The 26,207-nt window shown below is 42.6% G+C and overlaps 1 protein-coding gene across 5 annotated transcripts in view; it reads right to left on the bottom strand.

Annotated features, from left to right (window-relative positions):
• FAN1 (FANCD2 and FANCI associated nuclease 1) overlaps nt 1-23,793 on the bottom strand; it is a 38,560-nt gene extending 14,767 nt beyond the window's left edge. Inside the window, exons 1-7 of one of the 5 annotated variants that reach the window (XM_006136868.4) lie at nt 23,604-23,793; nt 20,100-21,532; nt 11,699-11,839; nt 10,330-10,525; nt 7,121-7,354; nt 5,242-5,373; nt 3,022-3,130 (exon numbers count right to left, since the gene is read on the bottom strand). In XM_006136868.4, coding sequence (XP_006136930.3) covers nt 3,022-3,130; nt 5,242-5,373; nt 7,121-7,354; nt 10,330-10,525; nt 11,699-11,839; nt 20,100-21,408 — 2,121 coding nt within the window. In that variant the 5' untranslated portion in view covers nt 21,409-21,532; nt 23,604-23,793. Of the gene's footprint in view, nt 1-3,021; nt 3,131-5,241; nt 5,374-7,120; nt 7,355-10,329; nt 10,526-11,698; nt 11,840-20,099; nt 21,533-23,305; nt 23,474-23,603 lie in introns of those variants that run through there. The other 4 variants (XM_006136866.4, XM_089781886.1, XM_025178326.3 and 1 more) reach the window with 4 other exon arrangements.
• Between the last annotated feature and the right edge of the window lie 2,414 nt (nt 23,794-26,207).

Raw genomic sequence — 26,207 nt, 5'->3', positions numbered from 1 at the left:
AGAAGAACTCCACATGGACTCCTCCTGAGGGCCGAAATGACAGTCTGGACCTCTACATAGAATTCTTCCGCCGACGTGCACAGGCAGAAATTGTGGAAAAACAGCATCGCTTGCCTGGTAACCTCAGTCGTGCAGAACGCAATGCCATCCACAGCCTCCGGAACAACTCTGCCATTAGAATCAAAGAGGCTGGCAAAGGAGGTGCTGTTGTCATCATGGACAGGCCTGACTACCTAAAGGAGGCTGCCAGACAACTCTCCAATACCAAATTCTACAGGCCACTTTCCTCAGATCCCACTAAGGAATACACTAAGAAACTGCACCATCTGCTCAGGACACTCCCCAAACAAACACAGGAACAAATCGACACACCCTTAGAGCCCCGACCAGGGTTGTTCTATCTATTACCCAAGATCCACAAACCTGGAAATCCCGGACGCCCCATCATCTCGGGCATTGGCACTCTTACTGAAGGACTGTCTGGCTATGTGGACTCTCTGCTCAGACCCTACGCCACCAGCACTCCCAGTTACCTCCGTGACACTACGGATTTCCTGAGAAAACTACAATGCATAGGTGATCTTCCAGAAAACACCATCCTAGCCACCATGGATGTAGAGGCTCTCTACACAAACATCCCACATGCAGATGGAGTACAAGCTGTCAGGAACAGTATTCCTGATGATGCCACAGCACAACTGGTGGCTGAACTCTGTGAATTTATCCTCACACACAACTATTTCAGATTTGGTGACAACATATACCTCCAGACCAGTGGCACTGCTATGGGCACTCGCATGGCCCCACAATACGCCAACATTTTTATGGCTGACCTGGAACAACGCTTCCTCAGCTCTCGTCCACTTACACCCCTTCTCTACCTACGCTACATCGATGACATCTTCATCATCTGGACCCATGGGAAGGAGACTCTGGAAGAATTTCACCATGATTTCAACAGCTTCCACCCCACCATCAACCTCAGCATGGACCAATCTACACGGGAGGTCCATTTCCTGGACACCACGATACAAATAAGTGACGGTCATATCAATACCACCCTATACCGAAAACCTACCGACCGCTATACTTACCTGCATGCCTCCAGTTTCCATCCCGGACACACCACACGATCCATTGTTTACAGCCAAGCACTGAGGTACAACCGCATATGCTCCAACCCCTCAGACAGAGACCTACACCTACAAGATCTTCAACAAGCATTCTGTAAACTGCGATACCCACACGAGGAAGTGAGGAGACAGATTGACAGAGCCAGACGTGTACCCAGAAGCCTCCTGCTACGGGACAAGCCCAAGAAAGAAACCAACAGAACACCACTGGCCATCACCTACAGTCCCCAGCTAAAACCTCTCCAACGCATCATTAGTGATCTTCAGCCCATCCTGGACAATGATCCCTCGCTCTCACAGGCCTTGGGAGGTAGGCCGGTCCTTGCCCACAGACAACCCGCCAACCTGAAGCATATTCTCACCAGCAACTACACACCGCACCATAATAACTGGAACTCAGGAACCAATCCTTGCAACAAACCTCGGTGCCAACTCTGCCCACATATATACACCAGCAACACCATCACAGGACCTAACCAGATCAGCCATACTGTCACTGGTACATTCTCCTGCACATCCACCAACATAATATATGCCATCATGTGCCAACAATGCCCCACTGCTATATACATCGGCCAAACAGGACAGTCCCTACGTAAAAGAATCAATGGACACAAATCTGATATTAGGAATGGCAACATACAAAAACCTGTAGGGGAACACTTCAATCTTCCTGGACACACAATTGCAGATCTAAAAGTAGCCATCCTGCAGCAAAAAAACTTCAGGACCAGACTTCAAAGAGAAACTGCTGAGCTACAGTTCATCTTTAAGTTTGACACAATCAACTCTGGATTAAACAAAGACTGTGAATGGCTCGCTAACTACAAAAGCAGCTTCTGCTCTCTTGGAATTCACACCTCCAGATCAGCTGCTAGAAGTGGGCCTCATCCTCCTTGATTGGATCCACCTCGTCATCTCCAGCCTGATCCTGGCCTGCATATTTATTCCTGCCTCTGGAAATTTCCACTACATGCATCTGACGAAGTGGGTCTTTGCCCACGAAAGCTTATGCTCCTACACTTCAGTTAGTCTATAAGGTGCCACAGGACTCCTCGTCGCTTTTGCAGATTCAGACTAACACGGCTACCCCTCTGATACATGGTGATAGCAGCTCCTGTTCCCCGGTGGAGCTAAGCTCCCAGACCTGGCATGAGCCAGAACTGAGCTGGGCTGCCTGCCTGCCTGGCTCCTAATACACTTTAAATGCAGAGCCACTGTAGGGATCGGTCCCAGACCCGGCGCAAGCCAGGACTGAGCCGGGCTGCTGGCAAGCCTGCTAAAAAGTTTACTGGCGGGGTGGGGGAAATGCGTGTAGTCTATAGCATTATTCTATAAGCTTTTGCTTATTGGTTAATCAACTACACTATTACATCCCTACCCAGGAGTTTGACTTTTACAAGATGTTAACAAAATCCAATGAAAAGGAGGTATCTAAAAATCCCGCAGTGTTAAACTGTTGCCATAGAATAATCCCCCATTGGATCTGCAGCCTTCCCCAGAATCTTCCAGCTGCAGCAGGGAATTCAAAACCCAAGATTACTACATAAGCAGGAAAAAATAGCATTGAAAAAAATTCAAGCCTTCCCCATAGTTCCTAATGTAGAAAGAAAAATGGCACACCATTTTTTCTTCATGGTTTACCTTTAAGCAAAGGTCACCAGATCCTATCATCTCTAAAGCAACAGGGCAGATAAAAACTTCATTTATTATTGTAATTTCAACATCTTCTACAATATGCCCATGGACTGTATCATTAGTGGGGTCTGACACGGTGCAGTTTTAATATATTAATACTGCCACCCATGGAGGGATTTTACATTTAAGAGCCAGTTATAGCAATTTCATTACAGAAGCATTAGCAATTCAAAATAAACCACTCCTTTACCTCATACATGTGAAGTCTCTGCAGTATTTCAACCCCTCGAGAGAGGATCCTTGTATACATCCACCCAACTGTAAAATGTCGCAGAAACTCAGGTAAGTCTCTGTGACATCTTAAAAACAAAGAACACATCAGAGATAATTTAAATAGGAATGACTATCCAAATTGTTTCTTACAAAGCATACAAATAACTGAGTGCTTATAAAAACAAAATACATTATATATAAAAATGCAGTAAAAAGTAGATCAAGGTTGCAAAGTTTATCGCTCCAACGTTAGCAATTGACAGAATTAAGGTGACCGGTGAAATGGACTGATATTAATATTATGACAGCTAGGTCTTTGGTTCAACCACCAGTGAAACTAAAGATTCACATACCATACCTCGGCTGAAAGAAAATTTTTGTTTGTTTGTTCGTTGTTTACTCACATCTGTTTTCTACCAAGCCAGAAGGTCAGCTAGCAAACAGCTAGAAAAAAAGGCCACTGGTTGAAATAGGCTTTCCTGCCCCAATACATTTATTTAACTACAGGTACGAGCTGTCTTTTTTGATGACATATACCAGGGGTCAGCAACTTTCCAAAGAGTAATTTTTTTTATTTTGTCTTACACCAAAAAATTATGAGAGCTGCATCACAAATCTGGGCCGGCACAAGGAACTGTGTTATGCTTATAAGCAGGGCTTGACAAACTGCTGAATCTACTCGCCCATGGCGAGAGGATTTCAGCCGGTCGCTCTGAGCACCCCATTCACCAGCGCTTCGCACATGCACAGTGCCGGTCTGGCGCATGCGCAGTGTGGGGCTGGCGAGTGGCTCTTGCGGGGCTTGTCACACCCTGCTTATAAGAAGCACACAGCATCTTTTTCAGGGGAGGGGTGAGGGAGGCAATATGCCGTGTTTATTACAAATACAGCACAGAAATCAGCATACGCATTCATTCACACACACTCAAGTGTTGCAGCTGGTGTCATAGTTACCAGTCTGATTAGTGCTTGTGCCAGCCGCTGGGGACTCTTGTGCATTTCAAAGGTGGCACCCACATGCAGCCCAGAGTCAGCAGGACTTCCTGCTGGCCCTAGGCTGCAGGTGGAGTTCCTCATTCCTCCTTTGAAATGTACAAGAGCCCCAGTGGAGGAATACAGAAGTGCCTATCAACTAGTTGAGTAGTTGATGGAAATTCCATCCACTACTTGACTAAGGAGGTTAACTAGTGGTTAATTGACTAGTTGAGTAGTTGATGGAATTTCCGTTGACTATTCGATGAGTCAATTAACCACTAGTTAACATCCTTGCTCCTCACCAGGGACATGCAGAGACATGGCAGAAGCCAAATCCCCCTGGAAACATGGGGTCACGGCATGCAGGAAGCCTGCCTAAGCCCTGATGCACTTCTAGTTTATTCAGAAATTCAGGGCATTTTGTTTTTGATTTTTGGGAGGGGTTGGGTTTTGGTTTTTTTTTCTCTACAGAAAAACAGCTGCCCAAAGAACCCCTGGTTGCTGACTCCTGGAATATCCATTCAAGAGCATGATACTAGTCTCAACGAAAGGAAGCTTTGCCATTGACTTCGACAGGAGAAAGCTTATAAAATGTCCTCCATGAATATGATTTTAAGTCAGTTGCCATGAGAATGAATATTATGGCAAACAATGGACTATGATTTTCAAGATATTATCAAGCTAGCTGACAAACAACTGCAATGAAAAATGACGACAGACACGAACAACAATACGTGTAAGTTCAGGTCTGAGAATTGTTAGTAATTCTTTCTGAATAAAACCCACTTGGAAATTTCAGTAGATGAATAAGTGATATGTTTTGCCATAACCTTTGCAACGTTACTTTCTTCTTTGTGAATTTTCAATTCTGCTGATTGCCATTTGTATAGCACCCATAAGCACAAACTATGACAAGTGAAAAATAGATTCCTATTATTCTTCATTTCAGCATGTAGAATATAGAGCTGTTTCAGTGCTTTATCTTAGTTTATCAATTCACTCTGCAACTCTTACATAAAATCTCTCTCCAATTTAAGCCATTTAAAGCTAAACAAATAAAGGAGGAAGTTCAAAGCTTTCAAAAACAGTGAAACTGCTGAATTCAACAGACTTGGATTAGAACGCAAGAATACAAGATTCCTTCAATGGGAGCTGAACCAAAAGTGAGATCATATATCTGCTAGATACATATGAATGTTAATGTGCTTTTCTGCTTTAGTACCTCAAAGAAGGATGATTTTTCAATTCATGCCAGGTTCCTTTTGCACACATATAGAGACATTTAGCTTCTGTCCAGTTCCCATTAGCCATTGCAACAGCTACATCATTTGACAAGTGAGCAGCTGTTGCATATCTAAAACAAAAAATCCAAACCTCAAAGACAAAAATAAATCTAGGTGCAAAGACAGTTTACAGTTAAAAATAACTCATTCCCTTTATATAATGTTATCTGATTTCTCTCCCACTCTCATCTCCAAAGGCATTTTAAAAAGAACACCACAAGGCCTACTTTATACAGGAGTAATCTTCTGAAGTGAATGGAGTTTACATCAGTGTGCATCAAGTTTAAAATGCTTTCTCTAGTCTAAACATTTCTAGGAATTCGTACGAACAGCAGGCGTGGCAATTTAATGAGCAGCATTCATCAGCAGATGACCACAAAGCAAGGAGATAAACTACACTGGTTCAGAATGTGAGGCCACCAGGCAGTGCTAATCTGGGGTGGGTTATTAGCAGACCATGAATATCCTGTTGTGTATTTTTCTCTGGTCTTCTATTTGCCTTACAATTTACAGCAATGGCACAGATAAGCTGACAAGGTATAAGTAGGGTTGCCAGGTGTCCAGTATTCTACCGGATAGTCTGGTAATTGCGCTCTCTGTCTGGTTAAAAAAAAAAAAAACAGAAAATACCGGACACGTGCAATGTCCGGTATTTTCTGATTTTTCCAGCTGTGCACCGGACGGAAGCCTGGCGTGGGCGGGGGGAGCGGCTGGAAGGCGGGGCCACAATCAGCGCTAGGAGCCTGTGATTGCGCAGAAGCCTGGCAGGGGCGGGGAACTCCCAGCCACTCCCACCACCCCTGCCAGGCTTCTGCACAATCACATGTTCCCAGTGCCGATCGTGGCCCCACCTCCCAACCTAGGAGTCCCAGGAGGGAGAAGGGGCTGCGATAGCCGCTCTGGGCATGTCAGAAGCCTAGTGGGGGAGTGGGGAGTGGCTGGGAGGTTGGGCGCGATCAGCACTGGGAGTTCTCTACAATCATTCCAGCTGCAGGATAAAAAGGAGTTCTAAATTTTTCTATAGCCTTAGCTTTAGAGGAATAGAAAACAATGAAAATAGCATGCACATTTGCACAATTACTTCTAAGCCTCTTTACGTAGAGATGGTGTAGGATGAAGACTGTTTATAATAAAGTTAAGTATTAAACATAGAATGTGTGTTTGTGGAAGTGTGTAGGGTTTTTTTGTTTGTTTTTGGCTTGACAAATTTTTAGCCTGCGTGTTCGGTATTTTTTGGGAGACCATCTGGCAACCCTAGGTATAGGCTCGGGTCTCAAAAACTTCCAGCTGGAGCAATAACTTGCACAATCAGATAACAGACAGCCCCCCCCCCAAAAAAAAACCCTCCTGCAGGCCAGGAGTTCGAGACCCCTGGTATCATGGGAGGCAGGCACAAGAGGCCGAGGGAACCTTCCCAAACTGCCTGGATAGCCCTGCCCATAAGTCCACCTGATTCAGCTCAGCTCCTCCACTCTCCTGGGACTGCCTAGGCTTCAGCCCTGTGCTTCCAGCCCTCCCCATGCCGGGGGTGAGGAAGCTGAGGAGGACGGGGTGCCTGCCTGCCTACCCTCCAGGAGGGCTCGAGCCATGCACCACCTGGACGGGGGCGATGGGGAAGGCCGGGGCCACTTGCACTCTGGGGAGGAAGGGGCAGGGCTGAGGCCCTCCATGCTTCAGAGGAGTAGAGCTGGGGCCACATGTGCTCTCCCAGCCCTAGGTTCACCCACTTCCCCTAGCGTCTATCTAGAAATGGGTGCCTGATAGATTTCATATGCTGTCCCCATGAACCAGTTTTCAGATAGCCAAAATTGCTCTCACCTGAGGAGATCTTCTCTGTCCTGGAAGATTGAAGTTTTCCTATTTACTGTATAACTAGGAAACACTGTACGACCCATCTTTACCATAAGCACAGTGGAAAGCTGGCCTTGGCCACCACTACCTGCTTCTTCATCCTCCATTGAATCAGTCAGTGAGAACAATAGTAGAACTCGAGAGAATACTGCTCGGGGGCCTTTACAGACCCTGACAGACTTCCCAAAAAGGTCCTTTACCCTAGAAGCCAAGCAAAAGATTCATCCAGATGTAATTTACTTCCAAAACAATTATTTACAGCTTGATTTTTTCGACAGTATGAAGGAGCTTGAGAAACTACATAGTATACATGGTCTCTAATGAAAAGCTCAATATAGGGACTTAGTACATAGCAAAGCTAGCCTCACAGGTAAATATAACCGCGATAGGGAATAACATGATTATATAAATGCTCTACAAAAAGCAAGATTCTCTCATTTTGACAATGATTTGCTGTGTGATTTTGGGCAAGTCAGTAAAGATCATATCCTAAGGTGGAACACTCAAAATTGAAGGCACTGAAAATCAAGAGGCTAGTTTTGAAAATATATCCTTTCACTTCTCTGAGTCTGAGGACTTGCAAGACCAAATGCTTTGAGATTTTCATATGGACAATTCAGTAGAGGTGCAAAGCATTAATTATTATTATATGCAAACACATTCAGATTTTATATTTAAGCCCTTATTACAGATTTTTATTGAAGCAGATAAAAATCTGGAAATTAAACTTCAAACTTAAAATGCAGTCCCCGCAATAAAAGGGGCATGAGGGAGGGGGAGGAAGAAAAGGAGAGAGAGGGAAAAAGGAGGAGGGAATTACAAGAGCAATATTAGAAGTAAAGAAACTCAAGGGTAATAACCATCCCCCAGCAATATAGAAGGTTCAGCCCTCTTTCTTAATAATTGGGGGGGGGGGGGGGGAAATCAAGAAAAAGGAAGGCACAGACACCTGTAAATAATACTGGAAACTATAATGGAAACAGCAAGATGACAAAAAACTAGGGCACTTCCTAACTTTATTTAAAAATATCTGTCTCTCAGGATTCAAGACTTAGGAAAAAGATTGTACAGATTTTCCAAGTAACGAGAACAAATCTAGAAGGCACAAATACACTCGTTAAAAATAAATGTATACCCTAATTCTTTTAAAACAGTTGTTAACAGATCCTACCCAGCTCATAATTTCTTTAGCTATCATCTACACTTACACAGTAACAAAGCTGAGTCCACAAGTCCTTAATCTTAAGAGTTTCAAAAAATTTAATGAAGTGCAACTCTCAAAGATGCTTTCAAGTTCTTATTTTAGTAATTTGTTGTATTTTAACACTCCTCACCCCTTTTTTGTGATTACATCTTGCAAGTTTCAAAGTAACATTTCTTAACACAGGCTCAATCCTGCTAATCATAAGCAGTTCCATATAGAACAATGGGACTGCTCACATGCATAAATATCAAGGCCTAACTTTGCCTTTTTTTTTTTTTTTTGTTTGGCCAGTGTTGATTCCTCTGACCCCCACCTCTACACGTAGCACTGCCATCAATGAACCTTGTGATATAAGAGAGTTACTCACCCTCTGCAGTAACTGATGTTCTTCGAGATGGGTGTCCCTGTGGGTGCTCCACCCTAGGTGTTTTGGCATCGCAGTGTGCCTGGCCGGAAGGTTTTTGATAGCAGTGGCTTTGACAGCTAGGTCATACATGTGCAGAAGTGCTACAGTGCTAGGCATGCACAAGATCTGATCCCTTCAGTTCCTTCTCTGCCCCAGAGAAATAAGGAGATAGTACCGAAGCAGAGGGGAGAAAGGGTGGGTGATGGAGCATCCACAGGGACACCCATCGTGAAGAATGTCAGTTACTGCAGAGGGTGAGTAACCCTCTCTTCTTCTTTGAGGAATATCCCAGTGGGTGCTCCACCTTAGGTGACTCCAAGCAGTTTATCCACTGGAAGTGGGAGCTTTGGACAGTGTAATGCCCTTCTGGGCTGCAGTCAGGATTGTGTGTCCGAATGCGGTTTCTCTGGACACGAAGGGTCCAGGGCATAGCGAGTAGAAAAATGTGTGAGTGGAGGACCAGGTGGCCGATTTGCTATATCGGACAATGAGATGTCTTGTGTATAAGCCATTGATGTCACCACAGCCCCGGTGGCATGTGCACAAAGTTATGCAGGTAGGTCTATGATCCATTTGAAGATCCTCTGGGAGGAGATCGGTCAGTGGTTGATACAAACAACCTGTTGGTTTAATCACCTCTCAGATGACATGTAAGTTAAGGGCTATAAGCCAACAAAATGGAAACCCCATCATACAAAGAGCTGATCCAAAGCTGAACCTGGTGTGTACATTGTTTCTCTGGGAATAGCAGACCTGGCATTTTGTGAATGTTCTGTGGTTAAAAGCTGGACAATACAGGGGAACATTTCAAAGAGGTTCGGGGACTAGGGTTCACCTTCTGTTAACTTACTAGGCAAAGTAAGCACTAACAGCCCACAGGAGATTAACAGGCTCATGGCATCAGAGAGCTGGCAGTTAAGCAGCAGCAAATAACCCTCTCACTGAAGGCAAGAGGAGTACCAAGGTGACACAGTCATGGGCACCCCAAAAACCATCACAAATGTTAAGGGCTATTTTGGGTAACGTGCAAGGTATGGTACTGGTAGGAGAGATATTGAAATATTTTGAGGTGAACACTTGTCCAAAGCACAAAATTTGAAAAAGACTTCTGCCTCCACCAGAAGAGACGGGATCTCTGGGAACAGGAGTGAAGGATGTCATTAGCATGGAATCTTACACAGTGACATTCAATAATATGCCCTCCTCCATCTCTCTACAGATCATCTTCACCTTGTGTGGTAGCAAAGCAGATACAACTGAATCTAATCCCAGAAAGGTTGAATAAAGGGAGCCAAATCAGAGCTGCTATTCCCACCCCAAAGGTTTTGCTCTTGAAAATGATCCAAACTCGAAGAAAGGGGAGATATGCGGGTAAGGATGAGGGGGAAGAAAACAAGAGACAGGGACATGATGATGGATGACTAGTGATGGAGGAGAACAGAGTTTCAGTGCTGGTGCACTGAGTGGCAATTGGCCTGCCATCTTTTTTCTTAAGGACTGCCAAAAAAAGCTGTTTTCTCAAGAATAATTTATATTAATCTGCAGAAGTAAAAAGCTGACTAGTACCTTTTCAAAATCACTGCGCCAATACCAGCCTGATTACTGCTGAAGATCGAACGCTGTTTTGCCAGCTTGAGGAAGTCCTCCACCAGCTGTTGTTTCTGACCATTTGGATTTTTCAGGTGAAAGGTCTTTGCTAATATTTTTAGCTCAAGAACAGAAAGCAAGTCCAGCCCCTCGGAAAGGTCTTCTAATTCAGATTCTGTAGATACACAGAAAATAGTTATGCATTCAAAATATTACATGATAGTTTAAAGCACAGAATTTTCTGGATACCTACATATGAAAAAACGATAGGCTAGTAATTTAACTAACCAAATATAGTTTGAAATGTATTTACTTTATCATTAAAGTAAATCACTTTATGTGGGGCTGCCTCTAAAGAGCCTTCGTAAACTTCAACTGGCCCAGAATGCAGCTGCTCGAGTCTTAACTAATACTCGTTATGCGGAGCACATTATGCCAGTGTTTCGACCGCTGCACTGGCTTCCGGTATGTTTCCGGGCACAATTTAAGGTTTTAGTTATGACCTATAAAGCCTTAAATGGATAGGTCCAGGGTATCTGAAGGACCATCTTCTCCCATAGGAACCTGCCTGGGGATTGAGGTCAACTGGGTGGGCTTTGTTTCGAGTTCCCCCACTTGTGGAGATAAGATTAACATCTATGCGGAACAGGACCTTCTCAGTGTTTGCTCCCAGGCTGTGGAAATCTCTTCCTCAGAATATTCACATGGTGCCAAGGCTAGCATTGTTTCGGCATCAGGCTAAAGCCACTCTTTTTATTCATGCTTTTATTAAAGTTTGAGTTTGTATGTATATGTTCCTCTTCTCTATATGTTTTTAGCAGGTTTTATGCCCCTCTGGGGTCTCATATTTTAAATTTTATATATATTTGTATTGTGTTTTTAAAAAATGTGTACGCTACCTCAAATATTTTAAATGGGGGGGAATATTTAAATAAATTAAAATTAGTAATTAATAATTAACAGAAGTGCAACAGTCAAGAAAATTCCACGGCAATTTCAAAACAAGATACAAGTATACAGAAATCTGGCTGAATTAAATTTGAATTAAATTGACAGCCCAGGAAAATAGAAGATAAAAGTTATCTTCTTGTACTAGCAATTGAAATCTAGCGTGCTTGTCCTCCTCTCCCCCCCAAAAAATAATCTTGCCCAACTCTCTCTCTTCAACTGATTTGAATTACTAACTCCTGTTATTAACTTAATGGAGCAAGATGCCAATCTGCCTGAATGGCTCAACTAAAATATTCCTGAACGTGACTCCAATAATTGGCCACGCCAAGACACAAGACTGGTAGCAGCAGCAAGAGAAGAGAATTTAATTCTAAGAACTTGCAGTCATTTCCCATACCTGTTTGGAGAAAGCCTGCTTCAACCAGTTCTCCAATTACTGGCGACAAATCTGCACTGATCTCTGCATATTCTATTTTGTTCATTTTTATCCAATTCAGCTTGCGTTGAAAAAGTCTTACATATAACTTCTGTCCACTAGCTGTTGTTTGTATGGAAACCAAGAAAGAGAAAAAAAAATCATTAAAGCATAAAAAGTTGCATTATATACCTAGGAGGAATGTGATAGTGTACATGAGTAAAGAGTTAACCAATGATCCTGGGCTCATCAGGTAACCTTCACAGTTACATGCAAGCCCCCCCAGCCTCCCATCTGCATCAGAGGCAGCTCTGCGGGAGCCAGCCCATGCGCACCAGCTCCCCTGGAGCAACCTCCTCACCATCATGTGTAAACGTGTACCCGCTGAAAATTTCAGTGGGCACAGGTTTAACAAAATAAACACATTTTAACATCCCTAATATCTACAAAAATTACTCTGATGCAGCTGGACTATTAAAAGAAGATAGGCAACTTTAAGATTTTTTTATAGGTTGATTCAGTAAATTATCAGATTTTAGCCTTTGAAATAACATGCCAAGCATGGCTTTGCATATGGGCTTTCAAAACTGATGGAATGGTCATTAAAAATATATTGTGTATATGCAATGTTAACCTCTCAAGAATTTTGGCATTTTTTTAAATGGCAACTTAACTGTTCAAACTTAAATAACCCAGATGCTTACATTCTTTATCTACTTAATCAGCCTAAGTATGTTTGAAATGTTGGCCTAAATGCCAGTTTCTTTTCAACAAACCTTTGTGGTTTTGCAACAATGTGTATATTTTTTGCCCATCAGTAAATGCAGATCTATGTATTTATACAATACCCACAGCATTATCTGATCTGCCTCTGAATGGGGTCTTCAGATCCTTATTTTTGCCAAATACAGATATTTATTAAGCCATACATATTTAATAGATCTCAACTTAAATTGCAATTCTGCTCTGAAAAAGGACTTTTTTAATGACATGCATTAGCAACTTAGTGACTCTAGGTAAAAGCTAATCTGATTAAGTCAGTAAAAAGATGTTTTAACTGCTAACTGCTAAATTGCCTGGAATCAGAAAATTAAACGTGTTTCTTTCCTTTTCATGTATCAACACTAGTATTTAGAGGCCAAATAACGCCAATTATACTTGGGCAGCTCCTCTGCCAGCAAATTATGCCCTCAGACTCACAAAATCCCAGTGGTTTTGACAGGATCATGCAGATAAGACTACCTTTGATTGTGTGACACAAGGGTAAACTAGAATTCCATTGATGCTGGAAATTAACCAAACTTTGCACACACTCACATCCTGGGGCAACTAACAAGAATTAAGTGTTGTTTTAAAGTCAAGTTTTGCCCTCACAGTTAACTTATGGCACCATCTGCACCACTGCCTCTAAAATAAATGGAGATGATTCCAAGTAAACCCAGGGACAGACCTGAATAAGAATATGCCATTTTTATACAAATTTCGAAGTAGAAATATTGTGTCTCATTCTGGCTGTCCAAGCCTGATCTAATTTTTTAATAATTTTAACCAAAATGAGGTACTATATATAACCTTAGCCAAAACTTACTGAAGTCAATGGAAACAGGTTTTTTGGATCAGACTTTACAAAGGGAATAGCCTATTTTTGGCTTAATGTGCAAGTTCCATACACACTTGAAAAAAATGGTAACATATCTTTAAGTGGGTTTTGCAATTTATTCCTACTGAGAAACAATTCTTATATCTCAAATTTTCAGATGGCTGGTCTGAGCAAATTTTCTTTTCTTTCAGCATGAAAAATATCAGAACCAGATCTGTCACTTGTAAAATACATCTTATCTCAATCCATTTACTCATGCACAGGATAAAAGTCTTCCAAGAAGTGTCAAAAATCCATTTGACATCTCTTAACTATGAAATTTTCCATTTGGATCTGTGGTTTAACTGAAAGATAGAAACAAATCACTTGGCCAAATAGTACCTTATTGTCTACAGATATTGAAGAATGTAAGTTAAACAATATAAGGCTGGCATCAACCTGCCTTTGAAAGATATAATCAATCTGAAATATAGTTGTTTAAAAAAAACACAGATGTAATTTCAGGTATACATATAGCATCAGCTTGCCAGGTGACTTATTTTTGGTTTTACAATAACATTTTCCTATTTAACAAAAATTCTCTACTCCGTTGCTGTGTGAAAGGCCCAGACAAATAAAAGGAAATAACTAATGACTATTCATTCATATGCCATAGGTGTATAAGGTGCCTAGGGAATTCCCCAGGGAGGTTGTGGAATCCCCATCTCTGGAGATATTTAAGAGCAGGTTAGATTAATGTCTATCAGGGATGGTCTAGACAGTATTTGGTCCTGCCATAGGGGTAGGGGACTGGACTCAATGACCTCTCAAGGTCCCTTCCAGTCCTGGTATTCTATGATTCTAAGGTATTTTAAAAATATAAAACAAGGTTCCTGCTCCACAGTGCTTATATTTTAATAACTAGGTGCTATAAACACTTACTAACATGGTAAGTAACTCTATATTCAAGAAATCCCACATCAGGACTACTCACACATGTAAAGTTACTCAGATGTGTCAGCAGCATCTAACAGTACAGCCATGTACTTACACAGGAACATCAGAACAGGAAAATAATTTATTTCTCACCCCATGAAACAGCCTTCCCTGCTCCCACTGATAGAAGCAGCAGTACAGTGGGGGAGGGAGAAGGCACCCGAGGGCTGGTGCTGGAGGGAACCGGCTTTTAAGCCAGCTCCCTGCAGCATTGGCTCCTGCTTCAGGCAGCAAGGGGGGGGGACGCATCGAGCAGATTAATTGATAAGCGTAGGTTTATCGGTTAATCATCTCCTCGGTCACATCCCCAGTATGCACATAGTTTTCTGACTCCTGATGAGCTTCTAAACAGATTACCTCTCTGCCTTTTCCTGTTCAACTATAACTGATCAGTAATAAACATAGACATATTAATTTAAACACCATCAGTTCTGACAATTAGAAAATGGCAGCTAACTTATACATGCTTATTAAATATTTCTTTGGGCTGTACGTTTACTTCTCTCCTTCAGACTTTTTTTTGCCTGATGTCTCTCAATAAATTAGATGGATCATTCCACTGGGAAAATTATATTCAAAGGCCCAAGTTCTCACTTCCCTGGTGGTATTACAATATCTTTGAAGTGTCTTTGATTCTTTGCAAATCAGGGGCAGAGAGAGAGAGAGAAAATGCTGACATGCACAACAGTGTCCTATGCATTCTTCCCCCAACCCTCCAGAAAATGACAAAACTAACTCTGAAATTCAGTAACTGTAGCGGAAAGATTGCTTTATCTAGAAGGGATTTGAAAGGCAGAGAGCAGCATAAAAGGTCCTGTGCTAATACTTACTCAAGCTTCGTATTCTGCAGCATATCACCTAGGTTTTTGTTGTTCCTATTGTTATTAAGATGGCTTCACTCACATGAAAAGAAGTTTCAGATATTCAGCTGAAACAAACACTCTCACTTTAAGTGAAAATAGAATTGAGAAAAGATGCAGAAACCCTGAGGAAAGTGATTACATGGTGATTATTTTCCACTGCATTTTAATGAAGCATAAATGGCAATCATATTTCCTTTGTTAAGATCTCTGACTATGCATTAGTACCAGTGATGTCTGTAGGAACATGTGTTTGTCCAGAATGGGCACATGTCATTTGGCTAAAGACTAGAAAGAGGAGCTTATTAAGGTGTTTTACCAAAATGGTATTTTAATTTTTTCCAATAGAGATATGGAATTTTTTAAAAAAGAAACATTCCTTGCCAAGATTATCCAAATAAAGTAGGATGTGGCTTAAGCCTACAGAGTTTGGCAACACACCTTTACATTAACTGCTACTATAGTGTATTATTTTAGAACTCAAAAACAACTCAAAGGTTTTCAGCTGCTCAACATTTTTAAACACCATCAGATTTTTTGCATTCTTTGCTTACACAAAAGGATAGTTAACCTTTTTCCAACACGAAGCACTTTCTTTTTTTGTAAAGGCTGGCATAAGAAAGAGGGAAATGAAAAGTAGCTTTAAAAGGAATTTTACCTTTAAAAATACATTAATTCTCTTGAATAATGATCACTGCAGCTAAAAAAACTCACTGAGGAACAGATAGCAACCATACACTGTAAAATAAATTACTACTGAAGGGGAATACTGTCTGAACTCCTTATATTAACTAGTGCTAATATACTTCCATATATAAAAAGCCCTCAACTGAAGAAATCAGAGATGAAGTTTAGCAGGAACTAATGAATTAGTAAAGTATATATACACTATGCAAATAGCTTAACTAATGAATTACACATGTATACAGCAACAAGAAAATGGCCTTTTCCAATATATAGTTTTATTGAAGCAATATGATTTTGCACCAGAGTGGATGGATTTAAATCAAAGCAATGTAAATCCCCAATTTTAATAATTTAAATCAGCAAGCCAGAAACTTTAATCTAAATAATGAATTTTGATCCTATTTTGCATTTCTATTTTTTAGCTATTTTCCTAAAAGACATGGTGACTTACAATAAAACCTAATTTTACACTAAATTTGGTACAGTACTACTTTTTGCTAATCAAAAGGATATATATAATTTTATACATGCATTTAAGCAGTTACACAATAGTAACATACATTTATTCAGAATCCTAATTTTTATATTATTACATTAAGAAAGAGCCATCTCTTATTTACTAGCTTATACATTTTTTAATTGTGATTTGTGTCAATGCAATTAAAAAAGGCATAAAACCAGGTTTTTAAAAAATATTTAAATAAAATAACCTTACATGGATTTCCTGTGTTTTCAATGATCAATCAGTTTCTCAACTTTGAATTAAGATCAAACAGAGCTAATTAGATAAACTGAAATGTAGAAAATATTCTCTCTGGACTTACAAAAAGAGACTGCTGCTAGTCTAGCACTTCAACAAACTCTGGTTTTGTGTGCGCGATCAGCTACTTCCAGCAGTGGTTTGACTTTCTTTAAAACTTTGTTTAAATGACAACACAGGCTTTGGCAGCAAGAACTGATAATAGGGAACAGGCATGAAGTTTGAGCTTTTAACAAATATTGGAAAAAACAGATTAAAGGCAATCAATTATCAGTTGCTTTAATGGTATCCAGTCACTTTCTCACAGCAACACTTCTCAGTGATTCATCATATTCCACCTCCTAGACTAGGGAAAATGAAATCCCATTTTACTATGACGGTATGGCACCACAGATTATTTATCAGCATTGCTTTGCAGTAACACTTATTCTAAATTCCCTAAGATCTCGGGGGAAATGTTCAGATTGCACACTGCAAAAGACAAGAAGGCTTCTTCTGTATAAAAGAGCAAGTGAAACTGCTGTGATCTATTCTCAGGGTTTATTCCAGAGTTTCCAAAGTAACTAATGTGGTTTGCACCCTACTACTAGGGATGTAAAAGAGTAGTCAATTAGTTGATTGCTTGCCTTCCTCCCCCGCCCCCCACAGCCTCTATATCAGAGGCAGTGGGGGCAGGGGAGGGGAAGCAGGAAGTGGTGCTGGGGAGAGCCAGTTTAAAAGCCAGTTCTCCCTAGCACCATCTCCACAGTGCTGCTTGCTTCCCCCTCCCCCCTACACACACATTGCTGCCTCTATCAGAGGCGGCCAGGGGAGCAGAGCAGCCTCTGTTCGCGGCCAGCCCAGGCTGCTGTGGCAGCAGTGGCCAGGGGAGGCTGCTCTGGCAGCAGCCCCCGTCTGTGAGGGGTCCCAGCTGGCCTCGTTAACACTGGCCTCATTAACACGGTACTACACTTAATAAGCAACTCCCTTCTTTTGCTATACTAGTGTGTGTGTGCATACACACGGCTCGACTATTGCAGCGAAAACAACTCGCCAGCCCTGCACTGCGCATGTGTGAACCGCCAGTGAACAGGGCAACCGGCTGAAGTCTACTTGCCACAGGCGAGTAGATAAGCGGAATACACACACCCTCTGTAATTTTTATTCCAGTGCATCTGATGAAATGGTTTTTGCCCAAATAAATCTGTTAGTCTTTCAGGTGCCACAGGACTCCTTGATGTTTTCACTATAGATAGCAATGCAAAAGTTCGATCGGGGAAATATTCACCTATTATACACCCAAAACTAATGTGCATGGTAAGGGGACCAAACACTATACTGGGATCTCCCAAAATTACAACAAAACTTAAGCACTCTGGAAATTTGATGATCAGCTATCTGTAAACACGACAAGGTGCCAGCTCCACTTTGAGCAGCATTCTCTGGAGAGAACCACAACAATAAAAAAACTGATGCGGAACTCCCATAACTTCCAGTCTGAAGTTTCTGGAGGGAAAGAGGTGCTACTGATGTCAATATCATCACTAATCACATGTTTCTTACTGTTAGTTGTTACTCATCTGAATAGGCACCAGAATGCTGTTTACCTCTAATTGCAAGAAGATTAGAATTGCTATGATTTCTTCCTCCACAGTCTGTAAGCCAGTAGCTTATGATGTGTATGGATCTGTGTGGATTGTTCTTACTGTAAAATACTCAAGAGTTTAGGTCCAAGCAATCTATCAATCAAGGTAAGTAAGAGAGGAGGACATTAAGAGAGATTATGACCACTGTAGAGGGACTGAAACTAGAGCATCCCATAAGACCAGAGAATTTCATGTAGACCTCAATTGCCCTCATACTGTCCAGTCACTCAGACTAAAGAAAGTGCTACACATACAGTGTAATTCAGGAAGGCAGGATTGAAGGTTGATAGAGCATCACCCAGATGGAGGCTACTTTTAGCCCTATACTTGTGATATTCACCAACTCCATATGCTGATCAGAGAGGAGACCATGCTGCAGTAAGGGTCATATCCAAATGTACAAAATAGAGGGTTTCATACTCCAGAATTCATAATATTTTTAAAAAGCTTAAAAATATCATGACAACATGTGCCTAACAAACTTTTATATATGTTACCAAAGTCAAATTGCTATTCAGCTTAAAATATTGTTTTATACATGATGCTACAGAATTCTAACAGGATAGATTTTTAAATTTATTTTCATTTCATACAAATATCACTGGGTCAAAATGAAAATTACTTTCCAATATATGTTGTCTGTAGTATAGGTATAGACATGTTAGTCCTAGGGTATGAGACAGACAAGGTAAGTAAGGTAATATCGTGTACTGGACCAATTCTCTTGGTGGAAGAGACAAACTTGTGAGAGTTTGTCTTCGTGTCTGGAAAAGGTATCCAAGGTGTCACAACTAAATAAAAGGTGGGACAGATGGTTAAGCATAAGGCGTAAAGAGAATCTGCAAGAAAGTACTTTAAATGAAGTGGGCAATTAACATTTCTGCAATCATAAGAAAAAGGAGCTGTAGTAGGTCAGTAGTTTTCAAACTTTTTTTCTCATGACCCAGCCGTAGAAAATTGTTGATGCCCATGATCCAACATAATCTGACTAGCGTGTGGGCTCCCGGGTGAAGCTGAGGATGAGAGCAATGGGGACTAGGAGGAGGCTCTGGCTTTTGGGGAGGGGGTCAAGGCTGGGGCAGGAGGGGCATACCATGAGCGACTCCCAGTAAGTGCTGCAGCACGGGTGCTAAAGCAGGCTTCCTGCCTCTCCTGGCACCACACACCATACTATGCCCCAAAAGCAGCCAGCAGCAGATTCCCAGCGCTTGGGGCAGGGACAGTACATGGAGCCCTGTGCACTCTCCTCCCTCCCATCTAGGAGCTGGGCCTGCTGCTAGCTGCTTTTGGGGCCCAGTGCAGTCCATGGTGCCAGGACAGGCAGGTAGCCTTCCTTAGCACCCCCACTGGTCACCTAATCACCCTGAGCAATGAGACCCAGTACTTGACATTCCACAACCCAGCAATCCGTAGTTTGAAAACCACTGTAGCAGGTTATTCATTCTTATAGTGAGCCATAAAATCAAAATCTGTGTTGAGACTATGATTTTTAGTATCTAGCAGAGTTATAATTATATGTTCTTAGGTTCATTTTTTGAAAGTGTTATACATTTTCCTTTGGGGACAAAGACTGATAAGTCAGATATGTAGTCATCATTTTATGAAAAATATTTGTCCATGGATGACGTGGTGCATTTTGTCTTTATCACTTTTCTGTGAGAGTTGATTTCAGAGCATACTGACTATCCAGTTTCACCCATACAGAAACAACAGAGAAGTCCAATAAGACCTTTTTCCTTACCCACCTTGCCCTTCCCATACAAGGATTGTTAAGCAAGGTTTAATCACTGTTGTTACTCTTTCTTTCTTTTGTGTGTGGGGGGGGCGGGGAGTAGGACACTCAACATAACAAAAAACCAACTAAAGTAAAATATACCTGACAATTGGTAGAACTTTGCAATAGTCCTGGAATCTTGCTCATCAAAGAGTCTCAGATCATCATGATTCTCTAGGACTGCTTGCAGGACCATCAGGAAATTCTGGAGATAATATGGGTGACCAAAAGAATCAGATGTAGAACCAAGTGTACCATTTATTTTGTCTAAAATGTCACTGGCAGGATTCTGAAAATCCACCTCTTGCATAGGTTCTGCAAAAGCATGACAAATCATTTCATTTCTTAAGTCTTCGCTAACTTCCATGGGAAGCGTTCCTGTATTACCCTTCACTAGGCAGTTTTCTGTATGGCTCTCATATGTCACTTGTGTCCGTAGAGAAGAAATATCAACAGAGACCAGCGTTTTGGCTTCTGAACCATCCAATCTCTCTTCTTTAGTATAACTTGCTGAATGCATTGTATGTTCGCCAAGAAGAGGCACCATGCTTTCAGAACAACTATGTTTCTCAGTGTTCCCTGTAGCAGACACTAGATCTCTGGCAATGTTACTTGAGGATGCTAATCCATGAGCAGACCCCACAAGAGTTTCTTTATCACATTCTTGTGTTTCTCCCTGACTTTCAAGTTCTTTTGTTAAGCTGTCTACCAGAACAAAATGATTCTCTTTCTGAGAGCCATCCCCACCACATATCTCTTCATTGCCCCATTTTTCTGTATCATTGTCACACACACTGTGAACAGCTTGAGAATTCCCATAGTTTTGTTCTGTCAATTGTCTGCTCTGAATACGGTGCCTTCTGGACAGTTTAGATGACAAGCTTCCCAAAGAGATACTTTTAACCATTTGCACTCTTGGCTCATTCTGAACCTTGCACATTGGAGCATTTTTCTTCTTAAAGTAAGGACTAGTCTGCTGTTCTGCATCTGCTCTCATTTTCAACAAGTTGCTTTCAACGACACTGGTATTTTTCTCTGGAGTTGAAGTTTTCTTTGCAAAGTATGGGCTAGAACTAGTGTTTAGATTTATACCTGATGGACCCTCACTCATAAAACAATTAAGTCCTGAATCAACTAGAATCATTTCATCATCTCCTTGATTCTTCTGACATATTTCATCTATGTGCTTGTTGATCCCATACTTTGGCACCATGTGCCCACACAAAGGGCAGGTAACTTTGGCAGGGGGAGGGTTGTTAAAAAATGAAAGGATAGAGGAAGACGCTGAAGATTTGGGTAGTGCACCTTTAATTGCTGCTTCATTCTTTCTCTTATTTTCATTCTTTTTGTTTTTACTAAGGGACAAGCTTCTCCGGGGTCTTTTATTTTCGGGAGATGTGGCTTCTGACATTATGAGATTAAAAAGATGTAGACTGCATGGTTTGCTTCATTTGAGTGATATTTTCTTATTCTGAAATCATTAAAAACAGTAATTTTCTTGGCTTCATCTTATTTGTCTGTCTCCTCCGCCCTGCCTGCAACGAAATATATGAAACTTAAGAACAATTTTGAGTACCGAACAGATCTATTAACCACCATACATCACCAAAGTGAATAGTACAGATAAGAAAAAAAAGACTGTATGGGTCTGGAACAATGTAGTCCTGAGTGTGCTGTGCTTCTACTGTCCCATTAATGTTCATTGTGCACTGTCAGTGGACATAGCCTACCATGTTGAGCAATGCAGTTGTGTTTAAACATTTGTAATATACTCAAGAGCAGTCTAATAGTTAAGACAAAATTATTCCTCAATTAGCCCAAAGCTGGGCCCTGAGCCTTCTCCACCTGATTTAGACTATCAGAATGTACATTGACTTGTTTCACAAAGAAAATGTGGGGCATCTAATTTCAGCATCCATTTAAATAACATGCCTACTCTACTCACACACTCCATTGGGACAAAGTTCCTGTACACAGGAACTTCTGCGGGAGGGGGGGGGGGGGGGGGAAGTGTTTTTGTAAATATGGAATGCACCCATCATGGTCCCCCAAGTAAGTGGGGAACTCAGCCTGTCTTCCCCAGCTGGTCAGAGCATGGGGGAGGGAGGCTTGGGCAGTGGTCCTGCCTTTCCCTGGCCAGCTAGAGCATGCTTACTTGGGCAACCATTGTACTTGTGCACCCTTTGCATCACACCTGCGTATGGACCTGGTTTAACTCAGGTCTCCATATACTTCTGTTGTGTCATTTGCTTGATACTAACATATTATGAAGGAAAAACTTAAAAAATGACTTGTCTAGTAGCACCTTAAAGACTAATAAAACATGTAGCTGGTATCATGAGCTTTTGTGGGCACAACCCACTGCTTCGGATGTTTTGTTAGTCTGTAACAGGAAAAAATTTTAAATCGACTAGTTTAGTGGCACCTTAAAGGCTAACTCGGCTATCCTTCTGATACGATGAAGGAACAACTAGGGCACAATAGGTCCCAAGTAAAGTTTCCTAAAAACATACAACATGCATGCCCTGGCTATCTATATACACTGTTGGTCTGTTTTTGAGAGGCCACCAGAGCACAGTGAACACTCTCAAAAGGCATCAGTGGTCTACATGTTAGTCCCTCCCTGTGCCTGGTCTCAGCACCAAACATGCCACGTCCCGTAGCACAAGAACATGCATTTGGGGGATTTTGCTCAACATTTAGGACAAATATTATCTAAAGGCAGCATCTTCCATTGAACCCCCCCCCCCTTTAAAACAAATCTTTTAAAACACGTTCAACGAGATTCCAAGGCTACCCCTGGCCATTGGCTCTCTCGTTTTCTGCCCCAGGCCTGTCCCCACTGGGAGCCGGGCACAGCGGATGGGTGCTTGGGTGGCAAGGCCACAGGCTGACAAGGTCGCCCAGGCAGAGGGCAGGGCGGAATGGGGCCCAGCAGTGAGACCCCGTCAGGTCCCCTCCTCTCAGCGGCCCCCAGGCTGCTGTGACTGACGCCCAAACATCTGGGCTGGCCCCGCCCCAGGGCGCACGGCACATGCGCGGTGCCGGCCCTAGGCTCAGGGCGCGCGGGCGGCCCCGCCCCAGGGCGCACGGCACATGCGCGGTGCCGGCCCTAGGCTCAGGGCGCGCGGGCGGCCCCGCCCCAGGGCCCACGGCACATGCGCGGTGCCGGCCCTAGGCTCAGGGCGCGCGGGCGGCCCCGCCCCAGGGCGCACGGCATATGCGCGGTGCCGGCCCTAGGCTCAGGGCGCGCGGCCGCCACGAAAGGTTGGGGACCACCGCCTTAGCCGGATAGGGGCGGTCCCGACCGTTGGGACTTTGCTCACGTGGGCACCCGTGGCCCCGCCTGGCCTGCGTTTTCACACGCGCGCCCTGGTCGCCGCCCAGCAGCGGGCGTGGGGGGAGGGAACGAGACGGCGCCGGGCAGCAGCCGCAGCGCCCGACCCGCCACTCACGCGAGACTCGCGTGAAGCGACATCATGTCACGTGAGCGGCGGTGGGGGGGGGGCGGAGACCCTGTGTAACCAAGCGGGACATACACCCCCCCCGCCGGCAGGAGCCGACCCAAGGCAGCCCCGTGTTGCGCTCTGCCGCCCCCTGCCTCACCTCCGCTCAGGGGCAGGGACGCGCCATCATCCGCTCTCCAGCCCGCCGCCGCAGGCACGGCCAGCCGAGCCCGGAGCAATCGACTCGCTGGCTCCGCGGGGCGGCGATAGGTGGCTGCGAAGAGCCTCGCGCCTGGCGCTGCCGGGCCAACGAGCCCCCGTTCGGGCCGGCGGCCTCCCCTCAAGGCGCGGCGCGTAGCTTCGCCCCGCCCCCGCGCATCGCACGGCCGCGAGACCCGCGTGGGGGTGGGGGTTGACTTATGCTCATCCCCGGCTGCTGGCAACGGGCCAGCCCGAGACAGACTTAAACATTCCATGCGAGACTGCGCGTGCACAGGTAGGGCGCGATAGCGGCAACCATCTGCGCGGGGAGACCCGCCACTGCCCCATTGGTAGAATAGTGCTAGAGACGCAGCCGTGTCAGTCTGGGGCAGCTGAAGCAAAATGCAGGACTATGTAGCACTGTAAAGACTAACAAGATGGTTTATTAGATGATGAGCTTTCGTGGGCCAGACCCACTTCCTCAGATCAAATAGTGGAAGAAAATAGTCACAACCATATATACCAAAGAATACAATTAAAAAAATGAACACATATGAAAAGGACAAATCACATTTCAGAACAAAAGGGGGATTTGGGGGGGGGGAAGGAAGGTGAATGCCAGTGAGTTAATGATATTAGAGGTGGGGAAGGGGAAATGTCTGTGAGAAATGCCCCATTGTTACAATTGCAGCAGGTCCTAGTTTGTTCCTGCATTGAGTCCCTCCCTCCATCACGCACTCATTGCAGTATGAGGACCTACATCAGAAACGCTTGGCTATGGATTAAAGAGAAGACGTAGTTTAAAGTTACAAAATCTTTGGAAGTACGCAGGTCTGGTCATTACATTGAATGTCAGCCAATCTTACTGATCTCTTGTAACAAACAATTACTGCGTGTGACCAGAATTGAGCAGTTCAATCAAGATATTCACCATTAAGCCAGAATCATCATAAGAAGGCCAAGCTGAGATCACAAACTAGTCTAGTTTCTAACAGACATTAGGTAGGAGATGGGTTAATGGTAAAAGACAAAAAGTAATTGGGGAAAAAAATAAAACCAAAAGCTGCATCCCTTAAAATGTTTTGTTTAGTGTTGAAAGGATTAAAAATATTTACAACAGGGTCTCCAAAGTAACTGTGAGAAAAGACTCAAAATCCTAAAAGATGAACAGCTGCCCTTGAAGCTCCAGGGGGAGGCTGAATCTGGCAGGAGTGAGATAAATACAAAGTTGGATGCTTTATCATTCAACCAAAGAGAAGCTGAGAGATTTCCAGAACTCCCAGTTTTAAAATTTCTCTATTGATAAAGTCCTTGAAGGCAGAAAAATGTTTATCCTTAATAACTAGAAGCTTGAAAGTTCCTTTAGGAATTTCACATTACTGGGTTTCTTATAAGGGAAAGGAAGAGCTGTTCTTTGATTAATGTGTAGGGGAGTCACATGCACTATGACTTCACAAAAGATCATGTTATAACAGACAAGGCAAGTTTTTTTTAATATTTCAGACCACATGTAAAATAATTGACCTGTAACACAGGCACACACTTTTTTTTATTTATGCTAAAATTTGACATGTTGCAAATGGGCCTTAATGGAGATAATTATCTTACACATTACAATGACAGCCTCCCCACCTTTTGATATTTGTAGTGACCCCAGATTAGCCACTGTAAGCGATTGGCTTAATTGACTCTTACAGTAAATAATTGCCTCCTTCCTTGTCACCCCCCCCCCCCCACCGCCCCCGTCCCCACCTTCTGTTCTATGTAGCTGATTTGTCAGTTTGTAATATTTTTTTCTTTTTTCATTGTATTCCTCTGTTATATAACAATCATGCTAATTCAGTTTCAGAATATGATCTGAAGAAGGGGGTCTGCCCCCACGAAAGCTCATCACTTAATAAACTAATAACTATATTGTTAGTCTTTAAAGTGGTACATGACTGCTTCTTTTGTTTTACTTTCTAAAGAGGTGATTAAGAGGAGTGAAAACCTTGAAGTACTGATCAATTTAAAGGAAGTCAACAAATTTGTTAAGCAAAAACATCTTGACCAGAAAACCTTTTCAGCTTCAAACCACTGGAAAGTTTATGGCTGTGGAAGACTGCAGAAATATCTTAAAGACACAAAGGTTTATTTAAAAAACAATGAATAGTCTAGTAGTACCTTGAAGATTTATGTTCAGAGATTAACATCTTCAGGAATAGTTCTGTAAGATACAATTGTACCGTGGGTATATAAGCCACAAATTAAAACTCTTCATCAAATGAAGAAAGTTTTGAACAGGAATGTGAATACCAGCTACAATTTTAACTTTTTATACTGTTAGAGTAGTTTCCATTTATAATAATGCAACAAATACTGGAACCAATTGGATGCTAACAGTGGAATTGTGGGATGTCCCAGGGTTAAGTACATAAGCACAAGTGATACATAGTTATAATTACTTTTTTTTAAATACACTTCAACATAGGTTTCTAGGCAATAAATAAATTATGCCCCTTTTCTGGTTTCATTACCCAAAACTCTACTATTGATCACTCAGTTATATATAGTGCCCATTTTT

This window comes from Pelodiscus sinensis, chromosome 14 (genome assembly GCF_052426305.1).
Source record: "Pelodiscus sinensis isolate ZL-2025 chromosome 14, ASM5242630v1, whole genome shotgun sequence".
Lineage (NCBI taxonomy): Eukaryota > Metazoa > Chordata > Testudines > Trionychidae > Pelodiscus > Pelodiscus sinensis.
The sequence above is the reverse complement of the archived record's forward strand: the minus strand, read 5'-3'. Positions and strand labels throughout refer to the sequence as shown.